The following is a 20823-nucleotide window of genomic DNA, read 5'->3' on the forward strand; positions in this document are numbered from 1 at the left end:
CCTCGTGTGAGAAATAAAGCCGGGGAGAAATTTCTCACATGTACGCTGGCCACTAACTACAAGACCTAGAGAGAAGAATGTGTCAAGATATGGAGAGACTGAGCTGGAGTGAATGGAGGAGGAGGAGGAGTGAAAGAATGAAGGAGTCCTTAGAGAGAGACAGAGTGAGACGGGGAGAGAGCGATGGGGGCTGTGGAGCGTATCTTTATTTGGGAGACATTGTTTTGGTTTGGGCAGATGTGGGAGTCTGAAGCGGAGCCACATTCCCACATGGAGACACTTCAGACACTCGGAGACGGGGAGGGATGCACATGCCTGCGTAAGCATGCACTCGGTCACACATGTACGCCGTGCGTGCACACATATGTTCTCACAAACTGTCATTAGTGACTGCTGGCTGCCTCAGCGCTGGCTTCATGCATGTTGCTGTGAGCATGTGCAGGCTGGCATGGTCAGGATGGCTAACAAAGAATGTTTTGTTCCATCCCGCCCCATCCACTTTATGTGAATTTCTCAAGCCTTGTCCAAGCTTCTACTTCAGCCATACAGTTACAGCACTGCATATGAAGGCGCGTGCTCTACAGTGTGCAGATCTTATCTTCACTGGCCTGCTTATGTTCTCAGGATCTGATATGGTATGCTTTCCACTCAAGAAGTAAACTCGCTGAACACTCCACAGTAAATAATATATTTCTCACTGTGACCAGGCAATAGCGATTGCAGGGTTTTGCAACTCTAGACGTCCCGGTTGTATCCACATGAGTCAGGTCAGTTTTAAGCCTAATGCACACTATCCTCCTCTTTCAAACAGACGCAGCCTAATTCTTGAGCATGCATGCCAGTGGTTAAGACTGTGTGTATACTGTTGGGAAATATCTACTGGTAGACTTCTGTGGTTACACTGAAACCGGGTTTTCCCACCTGATCTGGATTTCCCCCTTCAACTGTCCCACGGTCCCCCATTCTTCTCAAAGCACCAAGCATGTGAATGTATGTAATATTCCGATGTTCACTGAGGACTAATAACTTGTATGTGTACCAGATTTAATATTAATGATGTAGCTCTGCTGGTTTCATCAACGTGTGACCTTCAGGGAAAACGGTTTGTTGCTCCCTTCAGACCAGGAACTGAGTTACTGCCCGAGGCAAGAGCTTTGGTACCTCAGGGTTTTGCTAAAGTGGATTAAATGAATCTTTAGATCCAACAGTAGAACTGTTCAATGAGGTAGCAGTTGCGCCGGAGTTGTACCAGACTATGCTAACCGTTCAAAGTCCTCAATTTATCATTAAGCGAATATGCCAACCACCAGCTATGGGCATGAGCTGAAAGAATACAGAAACAGAACGGGGTTTCTTGTATCTGTGTGTGTCTTCAGCACACTTAAAAGGTCCCATATTGTGCGTGATTAAGCAGGTGATTAAGCAGGTTAATGTGCTACAAAAATGTTGTAAAAGTATCAAAATGCTCAATCCACCCACAGCCTTGTATTCACAAAGTGTCGATTTAAATGAGCCGTCAGAACTTTGGGACGGGTCGGTTGGTACAGTTGCCATCCTTCATCACGCCCAGGAAAGGCCATGGTTGCAAAAACAATGGCAGAGCTGATGCAGAAACAAGCCGGGCGGTCCCTGCTCAGGCCTGTGAGAGCTGACCAATCGAGTTAGCTACCACAGGGACCAGTGGAGGTGCTGCAGCAATGGACAGTATTTTTCATGTTTTTTGAACATTATAGCTTGTAAGCAGCTTCTAGACGACACCCAAATTAAAGAAGCACTTTAGCTCAGAAGGGTGAAACACCAAAATGAACTGTCCAAAGTGTGTGACACCATTTCTGACATGCTTTTCAACTTCCACACATCTGCTATCAAGAGACCCAGCAGCTGCATCTGAACACCTCACCTTCCACAGAGAAGCAAATCATTTGTTCTGTGAGGACTACATGATGTCTTGGCACCCTCTTAAACTAAACCAAAAAACAAACCATACATCAAAGATCAGAGACCAACAGTTGATTTTCTCACTCTCACCAACACCTCCCAAGCAAGGCTTCTGTGGGCGTTCTCTGTAATTAGCAGCCAACATAATTAGCTCAGTGAACTGATACAAACTCTAATACAGTGAGCTGCTATTGACAGTCCTAATCTCCACTCTGCCCATCAGAGCTGAATGAACCTCAGTGATTCAGACTGAGAACAGAACTGATCCACCAATTTAGAGTGTTTGTCTTTGCCCTCTGAACCATATTTCAGGCCAGTGATCCCTGCAAATTAAGACTTAGAGCACTACAGTGGAGTACTTCACTAGTTTTTGGCCATATTCCATCTGTATGAAGAAAAAAAAGGGAAAATGAGGCCCAAGTTGAAAATAACTGTAATTACTCTTAAACAGAGCTAATGCTTTTCAGCTATAACTCAAAATAGCAGGGACACACCTCTGCCTCCATAACTTAAAGCTTGTAACAAGCTTGCCTTATGATATTAATCATACTCACTTTAAAGGTTCCTGAAGTGACTGACAGGCACCTGACACCAGGCTGTTTAAAGCCTTCCTCTTCCCTGCCCGTTGCTACGTACTGAGTCATTGTTTCTACACAGACAGCTCCGCCAGTAGATGTGTGAAAACCTCAAACCTATTCTTAGGCATCACAACAAACAACAGATTGCGGTTGACAAGGTGCTTTCTGGAGTGCCTCAGTGCCATTCAGCTGATATTTCACAGCTTCATGCAAGTACGTTCCATGGAAGAAGAAATGACTTTGTTTGGCATGACGTCAGCACAGGAGGGGAGGTGTTGGTTTTCCAGCGTGCAGGGGAAGCACCTGGCTGTGTGCTGGAGGCTCTGCAGCAGTGGTCTGACCCCCGGCATTCCACTACAGGGATTATGCCAGGCTACATCACCATCCAAACCTCTGCTGGAAGCCCCCCCCCCCCACTCTCTCTCTCAGCTCTACAGTTTCATAATAAACACATCATGGAGACAAAGTCACTCTCCATCATTTACAACTCATTGCAAATTGCTTACAGTAGTTCCCCTGACTACACAGAGACATGCAGGCACATTGTGATTCACACTAGAGAGCAGCAATACACGATGTTATAATAATGTGACACCAATATCAATATTAGGGGGAAAAAAATCAACTTTACGTCATTTTCAAATTGAACTCAATTACCTGTCTCCTCAAGTGGAAGAAAAAAGTCACACTTGACTGTGTAATACGTGGCAACCAGCACTCAACACATTGCATCCACGTGGAGGAGTGTGGGGGGGGAGTCCCCTCCAGATGGCCCCTGGCAGGCCCAGCTGCAGGGTTTCTATTACATGTTAACTGGCCATGTTGATAGTTCAACACTTGTAGGGGAGTCCTGGGTTGTTATGGGGATGTCAAATGTAGCCTCAGAGCAACACAAGTGTGTTACTGCCCTCCAACCACTCGTTAAAGGCTATAACCCAGTGTGTCACAGCTTCAGTGATTTAAACTGGTTTTATTACAGCCCCCACATGACTTTTCTCTTTGACAGACCATGTCGTAGTATCCATCCCAGCAGCAGACGATGTGATGTCTTCAGAGGGAAATATGTCAGTGAGCAAGCCATTTTTTCCCTCAGGGGGCTAAACAGAAAACTAATGGTGAACCACAGGCCAAAAAGCAGGCACCTATTGTATAACATCGTTTAGATGCAAAGTGCAGCTATACGGAAGCCCTGAGAGGCAAAGAATACATTCTGGTAATCCATTTTCTAAGATTGATCCAAGGTGTATTCTCTCTGGTGTGACTGATTTTAAAACGGAGAAAAATGTATTTCCAGGATAATCTTGCCAGGTTCCTTTAATTGTTACCCTCTCAGGGCTTCCGTGGTCCTAGGATCCCAGGTTCACTTCCTGCACAAACTGTAAGACTATGCCTCCAGTGCTCAGATAATAATTCATAATAAGGCATTCTACATATTTTAAACCATTCATAACCTCACAAATATAAAAATCTAATACACTTCAGCGTACATTTTCCTATTAATTAAGACTGCTAGAAAACCTCTGGACGGCCAAATGAAACCTTATAGCAGGCCAACCGTATCAGCCTACCTACAGTATCAGTTTATATGGATTTTTAATTTTCTTTTATCAAAAACTAAATCAAATTACTTCAGAGTTAGGACATTTAAACTAGGGGTGTGCCAAAATATCGATACAACGATATATCACGATATTTAATCTTGAGGTACGTTATCGATACACTGGTGCCAAATATCGATATCTAAAAATGTAAAAAAAATAATAATAATAATAGTTTTTTTGGGGGGGGGGTTTTGGCCCACCACCACCACCCCTCTTCAGAGGACAGCTTTATCTTTATTCAAACATAGGTATACAACCAAATAAGATTTAAAAAAATGGTTTAAGTAGCTCTGAAACCCACACATATAGATATTTAATGATAGCTGTAGTCAGTGTGTGTGTTAAGAAGAGACACTGTGCAATATACTCTTTGTTTACTTGGCTGTCATTCATGTGAAATTGATTGACAATGTTTTGTAATTCCTGTGAAATGGATTCAGTGATGTATCGTGGATGAAATTCCTTGCAATATATCGATTATCGCAGAATCGCTGTATCGTGATATTATCGTTATTGTGGGCAAAATATCGTGATAGTATCGTATCGCAAGGTACCTGGTGATACCCAGCCCTAATTTAAACATAGAGCAAAGAAACGTTAATGCATATGTCAAATAAATCTACTAATATTAAAACTGACATCAAGTCAACAGTATGAGATATTGCACATCATTTCAATTGGGCAAGAATCAGTACAAAGTCCTGGGTGCATCAACTGTGTGGGTTAGGGTTAGGCTGCTATTTTGCTTCTTGTATGTGCAGCAATGCAAAGTGCAAAAGAGTGAGTGAGGTGGAGTGTGAGTGAGGTGGAGTGTGAGTGAGGTGCAGTGTGAGTGAGGTGGAGTGTGAGTGAGGTGGAGTGTGAGTGAGGTGCAGTGTGAGTGAGGTGGAGTGTGAGTGAGGTGGAGTGTGAGTGAGGTGGAGTGTGAGTGAGGTGCAGTGTGAGTGAGGTGCAGTGTGAGTGAGGTGAGTGAGGTGCAGTGTGAGTGAGGTGCAGTGTGAGTGAGGTGGAGTGTGAGTGAGGTGCAGTGTGAGTGAGGTGGAGTGTGAGTGAGGTGCAGTGTGAGTGAGGTGCAGTGTGAGTGAGGTGCAGTGTGAGTGAGGTGGAGTGTGAGTGAGGTGCAGTGTGAGTGAGGTGGAGTGTGAGTGAGGTGCAGTGTGAGTGAGGTGCAGTGTGAGTTAGGTGCAGTGTGAGTGAGGTGGAGTGTGAGTGAGGTGGAGTGTGACTGAGGTGCAGTGTGAGTGAGGTGCAGTGTGAGTGAGGTGCAGTGTGAGTGAGGTGGAGTGTGAGTGAGGTGCAGTGTGAGTGAGGTGCAGTGTGAGTGAGGTGCAGTGTGAGTGAGGTGGAGTGTGAGTGAGGTGCAGTGTGAGTGAGGTGGAGTGTGAGTGAGGTGGAGTGTGAGTGAGGTGGAGTGTGAGTGAGGTGCAGTGTGAGTGAGGTGGAGTGTGAGTGAGGTGCAGTGAGAGTGAGGTGGAGTGTGAGTGAGGTGCAGTGTGAGTGAGGTGCAGTGTGAGTGAGGTGGAGTGTGAGTGAGGTGGAGTGTGAGTGAGGTGGAGTGTGAGTGAGGTGCAGTGTGAGTGAGGTGGAGTGTGAGTGAGGTGCAGTGTGAGTGAGGTGGAGTGTGAGTGAGGTGAAGTGTGAGTGAGGTGAAGTGTGACTGAGGTGCAGTGTGAGTGAGGTGCAGTGTGAGTGAGGTGGAGTGTGAGTGAGGTGGAGTGTGAGTGAGGTGGAGTGTGACTGAGGTGCAGTGTGAGTGAGGTGCAGTGTGAGTGAGGTGGAGTGTGAGTGAGGTGGAGTGTGAGTGAGGTGCAGTGTGAGTGAGGTGGAGTGTGACTGAGGTGCAGTGTGAGTGAGGTGCAGTGTGAGTGAGGTGGAGTGTGACTGAGGTGCAGTGTGAGTGAGGTGGAGTGTGACTGAGGTGCAGTGTGAGTGAGGTGCAGTGTGAGTGAGGTGCAGTGTGAGTGAGGTGCAGTGTGAGTGAGGTGGAGTGTGAGTGAGGTGCAGTGTGAGTGAGGTACAGTGTGAGTGAGGTGCAGTGTGAGTGAGGTGCAGTGTGAGTGAGGTGGAGTGTGAGTGAGGTGCAGTGTGAGTGAGGTGCAGTGTGAGTGAGGTGGAGTGTGAGTGAGGTGCAGTGTGAGTGAGGTGCAGTGTGAGTGAGGTGCAGTGTGAGTGAGGTGGAGTGTGAGTGAGGTGCAGTGTGAGTGAGGTGCAGTGTGAGTGAGGTGCAGTGTGAGTGAGGTGCAGTGTGAGTGAGGTGCAGTGTGAGTGAGGTGGAGTGTGAGTGAGGTGCAGTGTGAGTGAGGTGGAGTGTGAGTGAGGTGCAGTGTGAGTGAGGTGCAGTGTGAGTGAGGTGCAGTGTGAGTGAGATGGAGTGTGAGTGAGGTGGAGTGTGAGTGAGGTGGAGTGTGAGTGAGGTCTCTCGGCAATCACATCACTGGTCTTATCGCTAAGAGACAGCTGAGCCAATCACAGTGAGTCAGGAAAACAGTGTCTTAATGAAAGGAGACGTCTCTGCAGGAAGTCATATTGTTGTCTGGATGGTGCATAGCGCTGCGAACACACAGCGCCATATGGGTTGGTTTTGAGCATTTGATCACAACGACTACAGAAATAATAATAATGATAATAACAATTATAAGAAGAAGAAGGAATAAAACATAACACAATGAAAAAACCTGTAGAGACAGTTGAAAAGGTGGCAGGACACATTAATTAATAAGCTCCAGTGATTCACTGTTTGGGTCATGAACAGCGGAATACAGAGCTACAGAGGAGCCACGTGATGCACGTGTGGTTGGTGTTGTCTGCAGATGGTTTAACGAAGGTAAACACAGTGGACGGCTGTGTGTCTTCTCACATCAGACGCTGTAGATTTATTAACATGTGTGTCGTGCTGCCGTCAGACGCTGCAGCCAGTTAATGAACCGGAGGAGAAAGTTTCATCTGTGGACAACAGATCCTGTCAGAATCACTCATTTATTTATAGATCAGTGCCGACTGCTGACTGACGTTCCTGCTGTAGCCACATTAAACAGTACGTTCTGATTAAACACATCTACTGACCAGTACATTCCACTTAATTTCATTATTTCTGGGCATTTTCTACTACTACTTATCTCCAAAAAGGCAGCGAAGTGAATCTGAATCAAAGACACAATTTCAACCAGTAAACCAACAGCTGTCTTTGCACGACCTCATTCAGATAAACCTCTGCTCCCACCTGTGGAGCGTGTTCTCTGCGCCGGGCACCAAAACACCACACAGACGGGCCGAAAGAATCTCAAGGTCAGAACAACACCAAACTGTCAGAGCACTGCTGTTGCACTGGCTGTTGCACTGCCACAATAACAGGCCTCACCTCATGGTGATTCAAAACTATACGTGTGCAACATTATGAAATTGTAATGTACAGTAATAGTACTGCAATAGTATGTCATAATAGGTATTAAGTAAGTACAACATGTTACCTTGTGTTTCTTAATTTGGATTTACTATGTTGCAATTAGGGCTGCAGCTGCTGTTTTCATTATCGTTTAATCTGTAGATGACTTTCATCAAGAACCAATTAATCATTATGAAAACAAAATATCCATAAATGCTCAGCAATATTTCCCGGAGCCCAAAGTGAGTTGTTCAAATAGCTTCTTCTGCCCAACCAACAGTCCAAAACCTAAAGGTGCTTCAGGTATTATCATAATGACAAAGAAGAGCAGTCCTCACACTGAAGGACATGTTTGACATTTCGGTTGACACAGTTTGGTATACCGAGCTTTTATTTCAATTATTCTCTCTTTTTCCTCTTTTTTTCTTTTTCTTTACTTGGCAGGAGTGAGCTTCTATGGAAACCTAAAAGTCAAGCATTTATCTTTAACAGCAAATGCAGTCGTGATACACGGTTTGGATTTAATCATACACTGCAGGATACGGATTGTAATTACTGTATAATGCCAAGAGACTTTTAGAGACCTGCCAACGACGATCCAGTGAAAAGCAGCGACCGGGTGGCAGTGAGGGAGCGCAGAACTCTGTCAGTCTCTGCTGCTGCACTGAAGCCATCTGACCTATCACATCAATCTTTGGTTATTTTATTGACCTGGATCATATTTCTATTAGTTTTATAGCTGTTGTTAAAAAAATATAAACTACATAAGGGTGAAAATACCTCAGTGGAAATCAACTGTCCCTGTTTCAAACCCAACCTGTCCAAAAATGAAATGTTGTGTTATTCATTTATGAGCTCTGGAGACATCCTGCTGTGAGAAAGCAGGCCAAGTAACGTGAACAACTATCCTCTATGACGTAGGTAAAAACTGAAGTGCCTCGGAATCGCATGAAGAAGATAAAAATGTCACACAGTAATAGGACATTGCTCCATGGAATGATGGAGTAACAGAGCATTAAGACAGAGGCGGCGTTTGAACATGTGTGTGGAAACAGTGATGACAGCTCCAAGCACCACAGGGGAGGCGGACAAATCATTTTCAAGCTAGCAGGTTGACTGAATGAGTGAATCAGCCCAATTCACTTGCGGATAAAAGCTCCCAAACATTAAAGCATTCATGTCTGAACTGAACAATATCCTCCATTGAAGTGCACAGGATGACATCACAGTCATCAGGCAGAAACTCATGGCAACGAGTCATCATAGACGGTTTTCAGCTGCTGCTTTAACTCCCTTTTGTTCTTAGTGCTTTCGTTCATTTCCTCCTCATTAGGTGAACAGTCAGCTCTAATGAGCCGCACACTGACATGACTCACTGTCGTTATGACTCAGGATGCTCTGGTGGTCGCTGGGATTACTCCCAAAGTACAATGTTCTCCAGGAGTGGATGAGATAATCTTTCATTCAGTACAGTTCACACTGTGCAACCTGAACACCTCACTTTAAATCCAAATTCTAGCAAGAAGCGGTCACAGTGTTCCTTCTCCAAACATCATCAGCTGCTCATAGAACGGAGCAAAAAGCATCATCTCTTTTATTTTTTATGAAATTTAAAGGACCAGTGCAGTGTGTGGGATTTGGGGGAAAACTTGCCAGAAAAGGAATATAAAAAAATCATAATTACTTTCATTTCAAATGTGTTGATGTCATTATCTCAACTTAATTTTACATATTAATTATAGATTTCATGAGTGTGTAATCCCTTGGAACTAAGACCCCATGTCTTTTGTTACTTCACAGTGAGTCTTTTGTATCTAAAGAGGGAGCAGGTGCTCTTCTACAGAGGCTGCCATGTTTGTACGGTAGCTCAGTTGGTTTCAATATGCAACTTCCACCACCAGATGCCATTAAATCCTACACACTGGACCTCTGAAGAAATGTTCAGACACGTTCTGAATCACTCCCATTCCCTTTGCTTCCCAGGATTAGATGAGATGATCAATACTACTCTCATGTCTGTGTGTTAGGTACAGAACTGGAGTCAGAGTGTGGTTAGCCTAGCTACAGTAGAGACTGGAGCAAGGGGTACAGTCTCTCCTCTCCTCTCCTCTCCTCTCCTCTCCTCTACTCTCCTCTCCTCTCCTCTCCCCTCTCCTCTCCTCTCCTCTCCTCTCCTCTCTCCTCTCCTCTCCTCTCCTCTCCTCTCCTCTCCTCTCCTCTCCGACAGTCAAACCACATCAAAAGTTAGCTGGGACTGTACAGCAGCAGTCTACTGAAGCGAGCAGAGCTGCATTTACTGACGAGAATGACAGTTTAGGTTTTGTATCATTGATTTCTTCAAAAGTTATGTCGTCTAACTTTACAGTAAATGTCTGAGAAACATCCTAACAGTGTGAGGCACCAGGCAGCAGCAGGTTCTGAATGATTCATTATGTGTTGAAGAATGGGCTGTTTGTAGAACAAAGACACAAGACTGAAGATGACAACAGAGTCAGATCAGAGCTGCGTTGTTCACTGTGCCAGCTATAAAAATCCCAGGCCAAGTGATTAATGTACATACGTCTGGATTTATTATCATTTACGAATAAGAAAGTGAGGGAACTGAGTTTCTGAGCAACAGCCTGTAGACGTGACGAAAATTCCCTTGCAGTGCCCCTCTTGAATTGAATAAATGACCAGAATGAGGAAGCAGAGAAGTGTTTTTTGTTTCACCATCACACTATCACCCTACACCCTCTGACTGATCGACCTGCAGATGACGGACAACTGGGGGGAACCTCCAGTTTCAGCATGATGAAGTGATATGTTCCATCGCGTAGTCTGCGGAGAATCTCTCCAGTAAGACCGAAACTGATACTGATGCCCCACAGATAATCTGATGATAAACCTATAATCACCACGCTGAGGTACACAAAGAGTCTCATAAAGAAGTCTGACTAGAGAGCTCAGAATTTTCTAGATCATGCCAAAAATACCATCAACAGTACCTACAAAACACTCGCTTTTGCCAGTGTTATGCCTGATACTGGTGTGTAGGTGAGACATAGAGCAAAAATAATGTGAATAAACATTGATTCTGACCAGCCAACACGACAATCAGTCCAGGACATCAAAATCCAAACTATGACTTCCTCAGAGCACTTCAGATATGTGTGAGTTGAAACTTGCCTCAGTTAACATCTCTGTTAGAGACGCCTGGCAGAACAGGTAGAGCCGAGCTGATGCAACACTAACCAAACAAAGCAAATCACTGAGCCACCGGGCCCTGTCCCCTCCTCGCCGTTGAGTCAGTTCTCCCGTCTCCACTGCCTATTTTGAGGCATTTCCACTACAGCAGAACAAGCAGCGGCGAGTGACAGGAAGGCCGGGTTAGTGGTGAGAATCTAAATATGAAGCCACAAACACCACAAACATCCGACACCAGCTGCAGACCAGTTTCCCCTGAAACTGAGGGGAATGTAACTGTGATAAGTCAGACCCCACATCTGATAAGCATGTTGCCGTGGCTTAATTTAGCCTAGCTTGAGGGCTGAGCCCTTATCGTGCATCGCATCAGTGTTTTATAAAAGGTATCCACACAGCCGGCTGAGAAACAGTCAGTCTTTTCAGAAACCACACAATGCTCTCTAACATTCACATGTTCTGTCATCTGTGTGTCACGTACATTACAACTGCAACTAAAGATTCTTTTTCGTTTTCCTCAGTTAACTGAGTCTGGAGGTTTGACTGTGACGACAACATTGTGACCAAGAGAGATCCTCAAGGTCCACTTAATAGCTTTTTCTATAGCTACCAGCTCATCGACTGCAGAGATTTCATGGAGATGAACTCTGGTCACTGATGAAGGCCATGAGGTGTAGCTTATGTGGGGAAAAAAGCAGGTAAGAAGACCTTGAGTTCAATTGTTTGATCAATCTACCACGTCATGTGAGTGCACGTAACATATACCAGAGCTCAAGGTAGATCAAGATTTTTAAGTTGATAATAACAATGAATTTGCCATTTTGTTGTTGTTGTTTTTCCTTCTCAAAGTTAACTGAACAGCACATATAGTATATACGTATATATAAGTATATATTGAGGGGACTGATCCAACCTTTCACCTATACGTTACATTAAAATACAGCGGATCATTCGATGATGAAGACAGGGTGAGGATCTAAATTAGTGACTCTATCAAATGAATACTAACACTATGATTGTTGCTTAGCTCCCTCAGCTAACACTTGTAACCCTCCAGGAAGGCTCCACAGTGGGTGACTGGAACCGCCCAGAACATCACTGGTACCATCTTCAGAGCATCAGTGATATCAGTGAAGTGAGAAAACTAAAAGTCAACACCCACCCAGCCACAGTGCGTTCACCCTGCTGCCATCTGACAACAGATACAGAAGTATCTGCTGCCATAGCACCGGACTACAGAGCAGCTTCACTCCTCAGATGGAGAGACTTTTAAGATTTTTTTGTTAGAAAGCTGTTCAATAAAACAGTTCCAACAAATCTTTTCCACACTACTTTCCATTAGAGGTGAATCTGGATTAATAAGGGCTATAATGAAATGCTACTTAACAATATCCACACTAAACGATCACGATCATGTCCTGATCATCAGACTGAATAGCCACTGACATTCTCCACTATTCAAATCACCGGGCCAGAATGACTTAGTCACTGACTGGCTGATGCATAACTGACCCCTCTAAAGAAGTTCATTTTGATTTGACCCCACTAGAGTCAGGTCAGGCAAAGGTTCAGCTTTTCCCTTGAAACTTCACCACTTCCACAGGGTTGATGTCGGATGAAACTGAGACTCCCGTCCTCAAAGGACAGCCTCTCTGCTCCCTGCCACACCCTGCAACTCCATTCCTCAGACTGGTCTTGGAACAGATAAGGGCTGTTGTGCTTGAACTGTCTGCTGCGACAGGTTTATGTGATCCTACAGTCTCTGATAGGTCACACACCACATTTCTGTTCCCGTCTTCTCGCATTCTGAGTGAAGACGTGACAAAAATGGCAGCACCGGGGCCAGAGCTGGGAATGCTGGCGTCGAGCCGGTCCCTCTTGGATACAAGCTGATTGTAACAGGCTGTCAGTATACTGGGGTGGTGTCACTGACTCAGATCACTTCAATCACAGACAAACATGACAGCTTTTTAAGAAATAAAATAAAAGAAGTGCTGGATCTTTTTCTAACTTGCCACAGCAGAGTGTGAACTGTTTGGAGGCAGAGAGGGGAGGCTGGGGGAGGAGGAGGAGGAGGAGGAGGAGGAGGAGGAGGAGGAGGACAGGGGGAGAGCAGCATGTCCTGTGCATTCACGCGCGCAGAGGAGAGGAGACCTGAGCTTTTCACTGGAATGTGTGTGGAATGAGGAAGTGTGCAGCCTCAGCCAGCAGGGAGCTGCCTGCTGGGAAGGCTAGAGTTAATCTGATCAGCGCAGCACGGGAAAACGATTCATTAGTGCATCTGTCAATGCTGTCTTTATCCTCAAGTGTGTGTGTGTGTGAGTGTGTGTGTGTGAGTGTGTGTGTGTGTGTGTGTGTGTGTGTGTGTGTGAGAGAGAGAGAGAGAGAGAGAAAGAGAGAGAAAGAGAGAGAGAGAGAGTCAGGAGAACAGAAAATAGACTTTTAAAAATGTGTTTTTCAGAAAAACAGAATCATTAAAAAAAAAAGTCAAAAGCAGACAAAACACAGGTCCATTCACATGATTAACATCCAATTAACATTTGAATAGATTCCAATAAGCAGTCATCAAAAGTGTCCTTACCTCCAGGACCTGGACATAACTGGAGGGGAACCATCCTCGGTCTCCATCCCTCTCTCCCTCCCACCAGCCTCCGGGCAGAGCCTGGACCACCTTGATGATATCCCCGGCCTCGAAGCTCAGTCCCTGCTGGTGCTGCTCCCCGCTGAACGGGTACAAACTTTTGCAATACGATCCAGACATCTCCGGAGTGACTTGTCACACGGGCGGCGGTGACGGTCCCCCGCTGCTCGGAGCAGAAACACAACTTTCTCAGTGACCTCAGAGTTGCTGGTCCGAGGTCCGAACTCGACTGTCCCTCGTGGCTCGTGTCGAGGAGAAGAGCGGTAAAAGTTCAGTGAAGTTGGTGAACAGGTTGTCCTCCTGCTGCTGTCGGGACAGGACTGCGGTCGGGACAGGACTGCTGTCAGGTCGGCCCTCTCTGCTCCGCTTCTCTGCGCTCCGCTCCGCTCCTCAGCGTGTCAGCGCCGTATGAAGGCTGCACGAGCCGCGGCAGGCTGCGCACAGCAGGACGGAGCCGCGGCGGAAGAGGGACGAGCGTGGCTTCAAAATAAAAGCACAAAGGCTTCAAAAGTTGGTAAACAAGCCTCATTAAACGGAGTAAACTGTGCTGAGGGGGAGCGTGAGCTGAGGCTGAAACATTTAGGAAAGAAATAACGCTAAACTTGAGTTAGTTGTGTTGTTTCTTTTCTTCTGTTAAGCTGTGTCCAAAAACAGAAATGAACTTTAACGCTGATATTAAAACTTCTCATGAGTAGGCTACTACTAGGATTGTACTAATGGTGCTATGATATTAGGCCACTGTTAGTATTAGGCTATCATTAATATGAGGCTACTATTAATAATAAAACAGGCTGCAGTCGACATTACTTAGTAATAATGGTCACATGGCAACCCTCACTGTATGCACAGTAGCTCTTCTTCAGTAATAAATGTTTTCCAATCTAAATTTAGAGTAGTGTACAGGTATACTGCCATAATAAACCCTATATTACTATAATAAGAACTGACAGTTCCCGCCCAATACCCCATGTAACAATGATAACTAATACATTTGAGGTCGAGATGTGGTCATTTCTCCTGGCTATTTTCTTTTTCTTTTTTTGTCTTTGTAAGTTTTAGTTTGAAAGGCCATACCGGATGTTGCGTCTCTCACTATGGTGGACTTGACTTGTGATTGTTGAAGGCAGCAGCTCCACTTCAGCTCCACTCTACTTCTTCACACCGGGGAAGATTGAATTTGCTGCCGACGATTTAATGCTGAAACATTTGTCCTTTTATGATTTGATTTTCATGGTTTTACTGCCGAGCTGCTGCTTTATCTCTTTTTCTTTTATGAGTGCCTCTGTTACAACGGTGGTGCTGAAGATGATGATCAAGATGAAGATGATGAAGATGATGATGATGATGATGATGATGATGCTAATATTACAAATGTGGTTAACATAAATGAAATCTTGAGAGGGCATTGAATATAATTGAGCCATAATGAGAGTGTGATATATCCTTTGTTTTTTGGTGGTATCTTAGATCTTAAAGTTCAGCCCTTCATTCTAAATGCAGCAGCTTTGTTCAGAGTCAGAGTTGACCTTAACATGAACAAACATTTGGCCAAAAGGCACCCAAGCTTGATAGTTCCTTTTTTTACCCTGATGCTCGGTATTATGACACATCGCTGTTTATTATTGGCCAACACACATGACACTGACCGGTGACTCAGGTCACAGTGAGACATCAGGGAAGCTTTACTGCAATGGGTTGTGTGGATATTAATTCTACATTCTTCCCTTTTCTTTTCATTTGGAATCAATCAAACCAGCGCTCACTACATGAAGGTGAGTTAGGTCATGAACACCACAAGGTGGAGCTATCAGTATTCACACAGTCTGTCAGTTTCATGGAAAGGAGGAATTATTGTTGCTCTCTTGTGCTTGTGAGACACATCTGGATGTAGAAATGTGCTGTTCACAAGTAGTCAAACAGAAAGAATAAATACATCAGGACAGAAAAAATAAATACATCAGGACAAGTAAACTTAATGTGAAACATTAATGGTGTGACCCTTTTGAATAAAGGTATCCAACAATCTGCACTTAATCAGACTGGAGAGTAAAATGAATGGCTGATGAAACATAAAAAAGAGTGACTGCGGTTTCGCCCCTATCATCTGCAAGTTACTGAGAACAAAGCAGTCTGCGCTCAGCAGCACAGGAAATAAAACGACACCAAACAGAGAAAAACTCAAACACACATGAACTCAGAGAGCTCGTTCTGCCGCTGAAACAACACAACTTGAGCCTCAGCTGCTTCAACTGCAACTGACAGTCTACAGCTCCTCAGGTTCGTTGTCATCAAGTCATTCATTGCTGAGTTCCATGTCTGAGGAAGGCTGTGAGACGCTGCTGAAAGTTCTGGAAGAAACTATAAAGTTCACCTTGAATTAAGATTTTGTTTTTGCTCCATTTAAATACAGATCTCTTACAGTCATGGAACACCTGGCAAAGTCATTAAATTTAAAAATGTCATTTTTCAAGGCCTGGAAAAGCTGTGGAACCTTTGTGTGTGTTGTGTTTTTAATACATACCGCACAAGACTCATCAGACTGATCAGACACGTCATGTACATGCGAACTGACCAACCAGTTCATCTTCTGTCAACAGTCACCTCTCATCTGAACGCACATCTCCCTTCTCTCAAACTGTGACAACCTTCTCTTTGCACCAGGTATGTGAAGTCTTCATCATCATCATCATCATCATCATCATCATCATTCAAGAAGACAACGTGCAGTTCCTTGAAAAGCAGATCGTTTAGGACTGATTGGATTGACACACGGAAGTCCTGAAGAGCAAGATGTATTTGGTTCAAGAACATATCAAATAGAACAGTCCAGATCTCCATCAGTAACTTCACTGTCCCTGCATCACTCTGACCCTTGAAGTTAAGATCAACTGTTCATACTGAGGTACAGGAGCACATACGGTGCCTCGCTGTCAGCTGATTCAACCTGTGCGTTGAATGTGTGTTGCAGAAGATGCTCATGAAGCTGCAGCGTCAAGTTCCCCTTTATTTAATCACTGAAGATATGAAGAACTGGCTGCCGGCCGGACGAAGCTTCCTGGAAGAGCAAGTCCTCGGTGACATGTCACATTAAAGCTCACTGCAAACACACAACAGTTTCACAACATGATGACAAAGTCTTTCTTAATCTTCAAGATCTTCACTCAACATGAAGATTTTAAAAGTCAAAATAAACCACAGGATTATAATGTATAAGTGAGACTTAAACTTAGTATATATACTATATTTGCCAATATACACACAATATCTGTATATATGTAGTTATCAAATTTTGTTATCATTACAAAGATATGTAACAGAAGCGGGATGACAGGCGCCTCCTGCTTTGGCTTGAATGACTGTGCTTTAGGCTACAGCCTACTTCACCAATCAGAACATGACTGACCAACATTAATATCAATATTGAAAACAAATAATCACAACAACATCAATAACAAATCATCAGCATCATGACATGTGATGTTTTTGTGATAAAATGCTTTAAATAAGATCCACAACTGCGACCAATCATAGGCTGGAATTTAAAAAGTGCACATTCTATGGATACTAGATAAGAATTCTTTTTAGGCCATCTCAGCCAAATGGAGGCCAGTCATTAGAAAAGTAGAGCCAGGTGCGGTTCTTGGGGGGGCAACAGAGGCCAGTGCCCCCGTAACTCTGAGTCTGGCCCCCCCTGTGGCCCCCCTGACAGGGAGTCTGCATTAATAATACAATGACAGATTTCTTGCAATGATTTTGTTCTGAAGGGAAAGGCAGAAATAAAGTGTCTCAGCAGTTTACTACCCAATCAAAATTGCTGAAATTGTAAACACTGCTTTGTCTGAATGAGGGATTTATCCTTTTTTCCAGGTTGTATGTGCCCCCTAACAAAAAAGCCGGCCCCAACCTGGCCCCCCTATTAAAACTGGTCTAGAACTGCCACTGAGTAGAGCAATTCAAATGTGAAAACTGTGTGGTGAGGGTGATGACTGTGTGCCAGGCTTAATAATTGGCAAAAAAAAAAAAAAATTGGCACCGTGAGTGATACGAGGACGACGCTACAGGACTATAAATACGTGGGGAACTTATTAACAATGTGGAGTGAAATGATTCTGGGGGCAAAGTGTCATGCACACACGCCCCCAGTTGTGTGGCGTATGTCTGACGACATTGTGTCTCTCTGTGGATGAAAAAGAAATCCCGTAAACAGGCACGCCTGCGCACAACAACCAAGAGGCGGAAGTACTCTACGGCGCAGGCTGTCTGCGGAGGCTGGTGTCATGAACATAGAGCATGATGCCGGCTCTGGCTGACAGCCGGGTACTTAGAGTGCTTGTTGACACGCAGATGATCACTCTCAGCTGAAAGGTCCTTAATTGTACCAATCAGTTGCCACAAACTTTTTTCAATTGTTTACTGTGAACACTTGTATGACAACTTATTTTTGAAGACTTTGACAAAATGAGAAAAAACTATGTATGTCAGCATTTTAGACTGACTCAGCAGCGATCAATGATCAATATTATTTTAGATTTTTGTTTTAATTTTGTTTTTGCTTTCTGCCACATCCTGACTGTGAAATAATGCCGAACCATTGAGGTGAACGGGAGCACAAGCATTGCTCTGTAAGACTTTGTTGTCTTCACTTTATGTGTAAACGGTTCAGAGGGCCGATAGCTTTTTTTGGGACATTAGAAAAAATGAAGCATCTGGAGGGAGAAGGCCACGCGAGATCTTCCGCCCCTGAAATTAGAACCTGCAGGCAAGTGCCTTATACATGTGGCAGGTGGACATAACGTTGTTACATTGTGTTGTTTAATTGTTTAAATTGTGTTTTGTCATTTCCCATGTACCCATGTACGTTAGGCACGTTGGAGACACAGGCACTAAGAGCACATGGGATGACCCCCCATTTTTCACAGGCGAGAACCGTCATACGGTTATATTATCATAACTATAGAGACACTCCGCAGTTTTTAACACTGTTGTATGATTTACCAAAACCTGACGCTGGAATAATGAGCAGACTGATTTTGCTGAGGGCGTGGCAGTAGTGTAAATAGTTTTGAAGTTTTTGTTTCTTATACAGCAAGACACAAACGACCCCCCTTTTTTCACAATCCGGGAACCATCCATGGCCGAGTGGTCAACATATATGTAAACTCGAACGTCCTCAGCCGTTGAGAAACTGTGAGTGCAGGTTCGCGTCCAGCATGGACCACAAGCTGTGCAGTGCCTGCATGATGTGACCGCGCTGTAACTATAGAAACACTCTGAGAACGCTGGAGGGCTGTTTCTAACTGTGTTGTATGGATAATCAAACCTACGCGCATGTAACCAGTCAACACCACAGCTGAGCATGTCTGCTTTAGAGCTGCAGTGTACACAAAAAAAGCTTTCATATGTATCAAACCTCAGGAATCAGTCACATTAAGTTGCACGCTACAGCAAAAACATTTAAAAACCATGTAGAGATTTATTCAAAAACTTTGAAAATATGTAATTGTGAGGAAGAGAGATGCATTTTCAGGGGTTGAATTAATGCCAGGAGTAAAAGTACTAACACTGTGACAAGTAAAGGTCTTGCAGTCAAAATCTTACTTCATGGTCATATTCAAGATTCAAGATTCAAGAGGGGTTTATTGTCATTCCAGAAATATACACAGTACATGCAATGAAATAACGTTTCCCAAGAAACAAACAGTGCAAACAAACAAAAACAACATAGAACAACAACAATACCAAATGCTTTCTTTTGAATAGTGCATTTAACTGCTCTCAAGTGCAAACTGATAACATTTTATGGAGACAAATCCTATTAGGAAATTAATACATCTACAGAGCTTGTAGAAAGAATGCAAAATGAAAGTATCCATTTTTCTTAAAACATATACATTTGAATCCAATACATGAATGAATGAATGAATAGTTTTATTTCGGTTACAATATAAAATACTTAAATCATGTGCAATCAACTGGCAAATATTATCACACAGACTTCCACTCAACATTTTCTCACACAAAAAAAAATATTAAACAAACTCTGTAACCGAAAAAGGAATAGGCTGAAGCCAAGGCTTATTTTTGCCTATCCTGTGCAATCCATGAAATAACCCAAAGTATCAGTAATACAAAGAGGAAGAAAAAACAACAACAAAAAAAAACATAACAAAAATTTACTAAATTTACTCAATTCTTACTTCTTAATCATTTCACATTTCAGTTATTTTACATTGTAATCCTTAATTATTTTACCTTTCAATGTTTTTTTGAAACTCAACAGTGATCTACACAATTTCAGTTCATCACTAAGTCCATTCCATAATTTAACTTCCAAAAATGAAACACATCTATATTTAACATTAGTTCTCACTTTACATATTCAAAAAATGTAGTTAAGTAAAACAAATATGATATTTCCCTGAGGAGTAGAAGTAGTAACTAGCATAACATTAGTACCTCAACATTGTACTCAAGTACAGTACTTGAGTAAATGTACTTAGTTATAAACAGATAGAGAGTTATCAACAGACATAGCTCCTATTTTGGTGTGAACTAAGTGTGAAAAGCATGTCAGAGACTGTCAAGAATATTTATGACAGTCAGTCACTCTGTGGATGGAATATCTTCAGTCTTGGACTGTATGTATTCTTCATTTCTTTTGAGGCATCAGAACTCTCTGTGACACATCTGGATCTTGGAACAAGCTGAACTAATCTTCTTGGGTCTTTCTGCCTCACTGCTTCTTCTGTTGTTCAAGGGGGCCATCTAGCTGCTGTCACTGTGGTATTACAGCTAAAGCAGAATGCTGCATAGAACTGAAGTACAATGAGAAATTCAGTATACAGTGTACAGGGATTTGAGAAATATCTTGTTTAAATTGATGGTTCATTCAGTCATTTTTAGTCTTACTTTAAAAATGACCTAATTATTAAAGATGTAGAACACATGAAAGGCCCAGAGGAAATATAAAATACACACAGGTGTCAGTGTTATCAACCAGGTCATTTGGCCTTTTTTCACAAGGAGAGCATGTGTGACTCACATAGATCATCCCCGCTGCACGATGGGTGTGATACAGAAACCTCACTGAGCTGTGGCCTCGTCCCGTCACACAGGCACGTATTGTTATCCATCACTTACTCAGGCTTGGACTCATGAGGACTTATAGTATATGAAGACCACGGATATTCAATATACATGAATGTTAATGTAATGGTGTGACTGTTTGAACTTTTGTCATCATCAGATGTCACCATATTCACAATTTCTCAGATTATTGGAATCATTTCTTTTATAAATTCATTTAAAAATACTCTTCTCTGGCTCTGATGCAGCATGTAAAGTAACTAGTGACCTACAATGCCATATAAATGTAGTAGAGTATAAAAATGTAGTATGAGTATAAAGTTTGCTTCTAAAATGTAATAGAGTGAGAGCATAAATGCAGAAAATAGAAATATAGTCACATTCCATCACCGATGTCTACTCAGGCAGGAGGTA

At 43.3% G+C, this 20823-nt stretch overlaps 1 protein-coding gene across 1 annotated transcript in view; it reads right to left on the reverse strand.

Annotated features, from left to right (window-relative positions):
* The window catches only part of LOC115571460 (growth arrest-specific protein 7-like), a 52257-nt gene extending 38540 nt beyond the window's left edge, over positions 1-13717 (reverse strand). The window contains exon 1 of the mRNA XM_030400886.1: positions 13264-13717. Within this exon, the coding sequence (XP_030256746.1) occupies positions 13264-13443 (180 nt within the window). The 5' untranslated portion in view covers positions 13444-13717. The remainder of the gene's footprint in view (positions 1-13263) is intronic.
* Between the last annotated feature and the right edge of the window lie 7106 nt (positions 13718-20823).

This window comes from Sparus aurata, chromosome 20 (assembly GCF_900880675.1).
Source record: "Sparus aurata chromosome 20, fSpaAur1.1, whole genome shotgun sequence".
In the NCBI taxonomy this organism is placed as follows: Eukaryota; Metazoa; Chordata; class Actinopteri; order Spariformes; family Sparidae; genus Sparus; species Sparus aurata.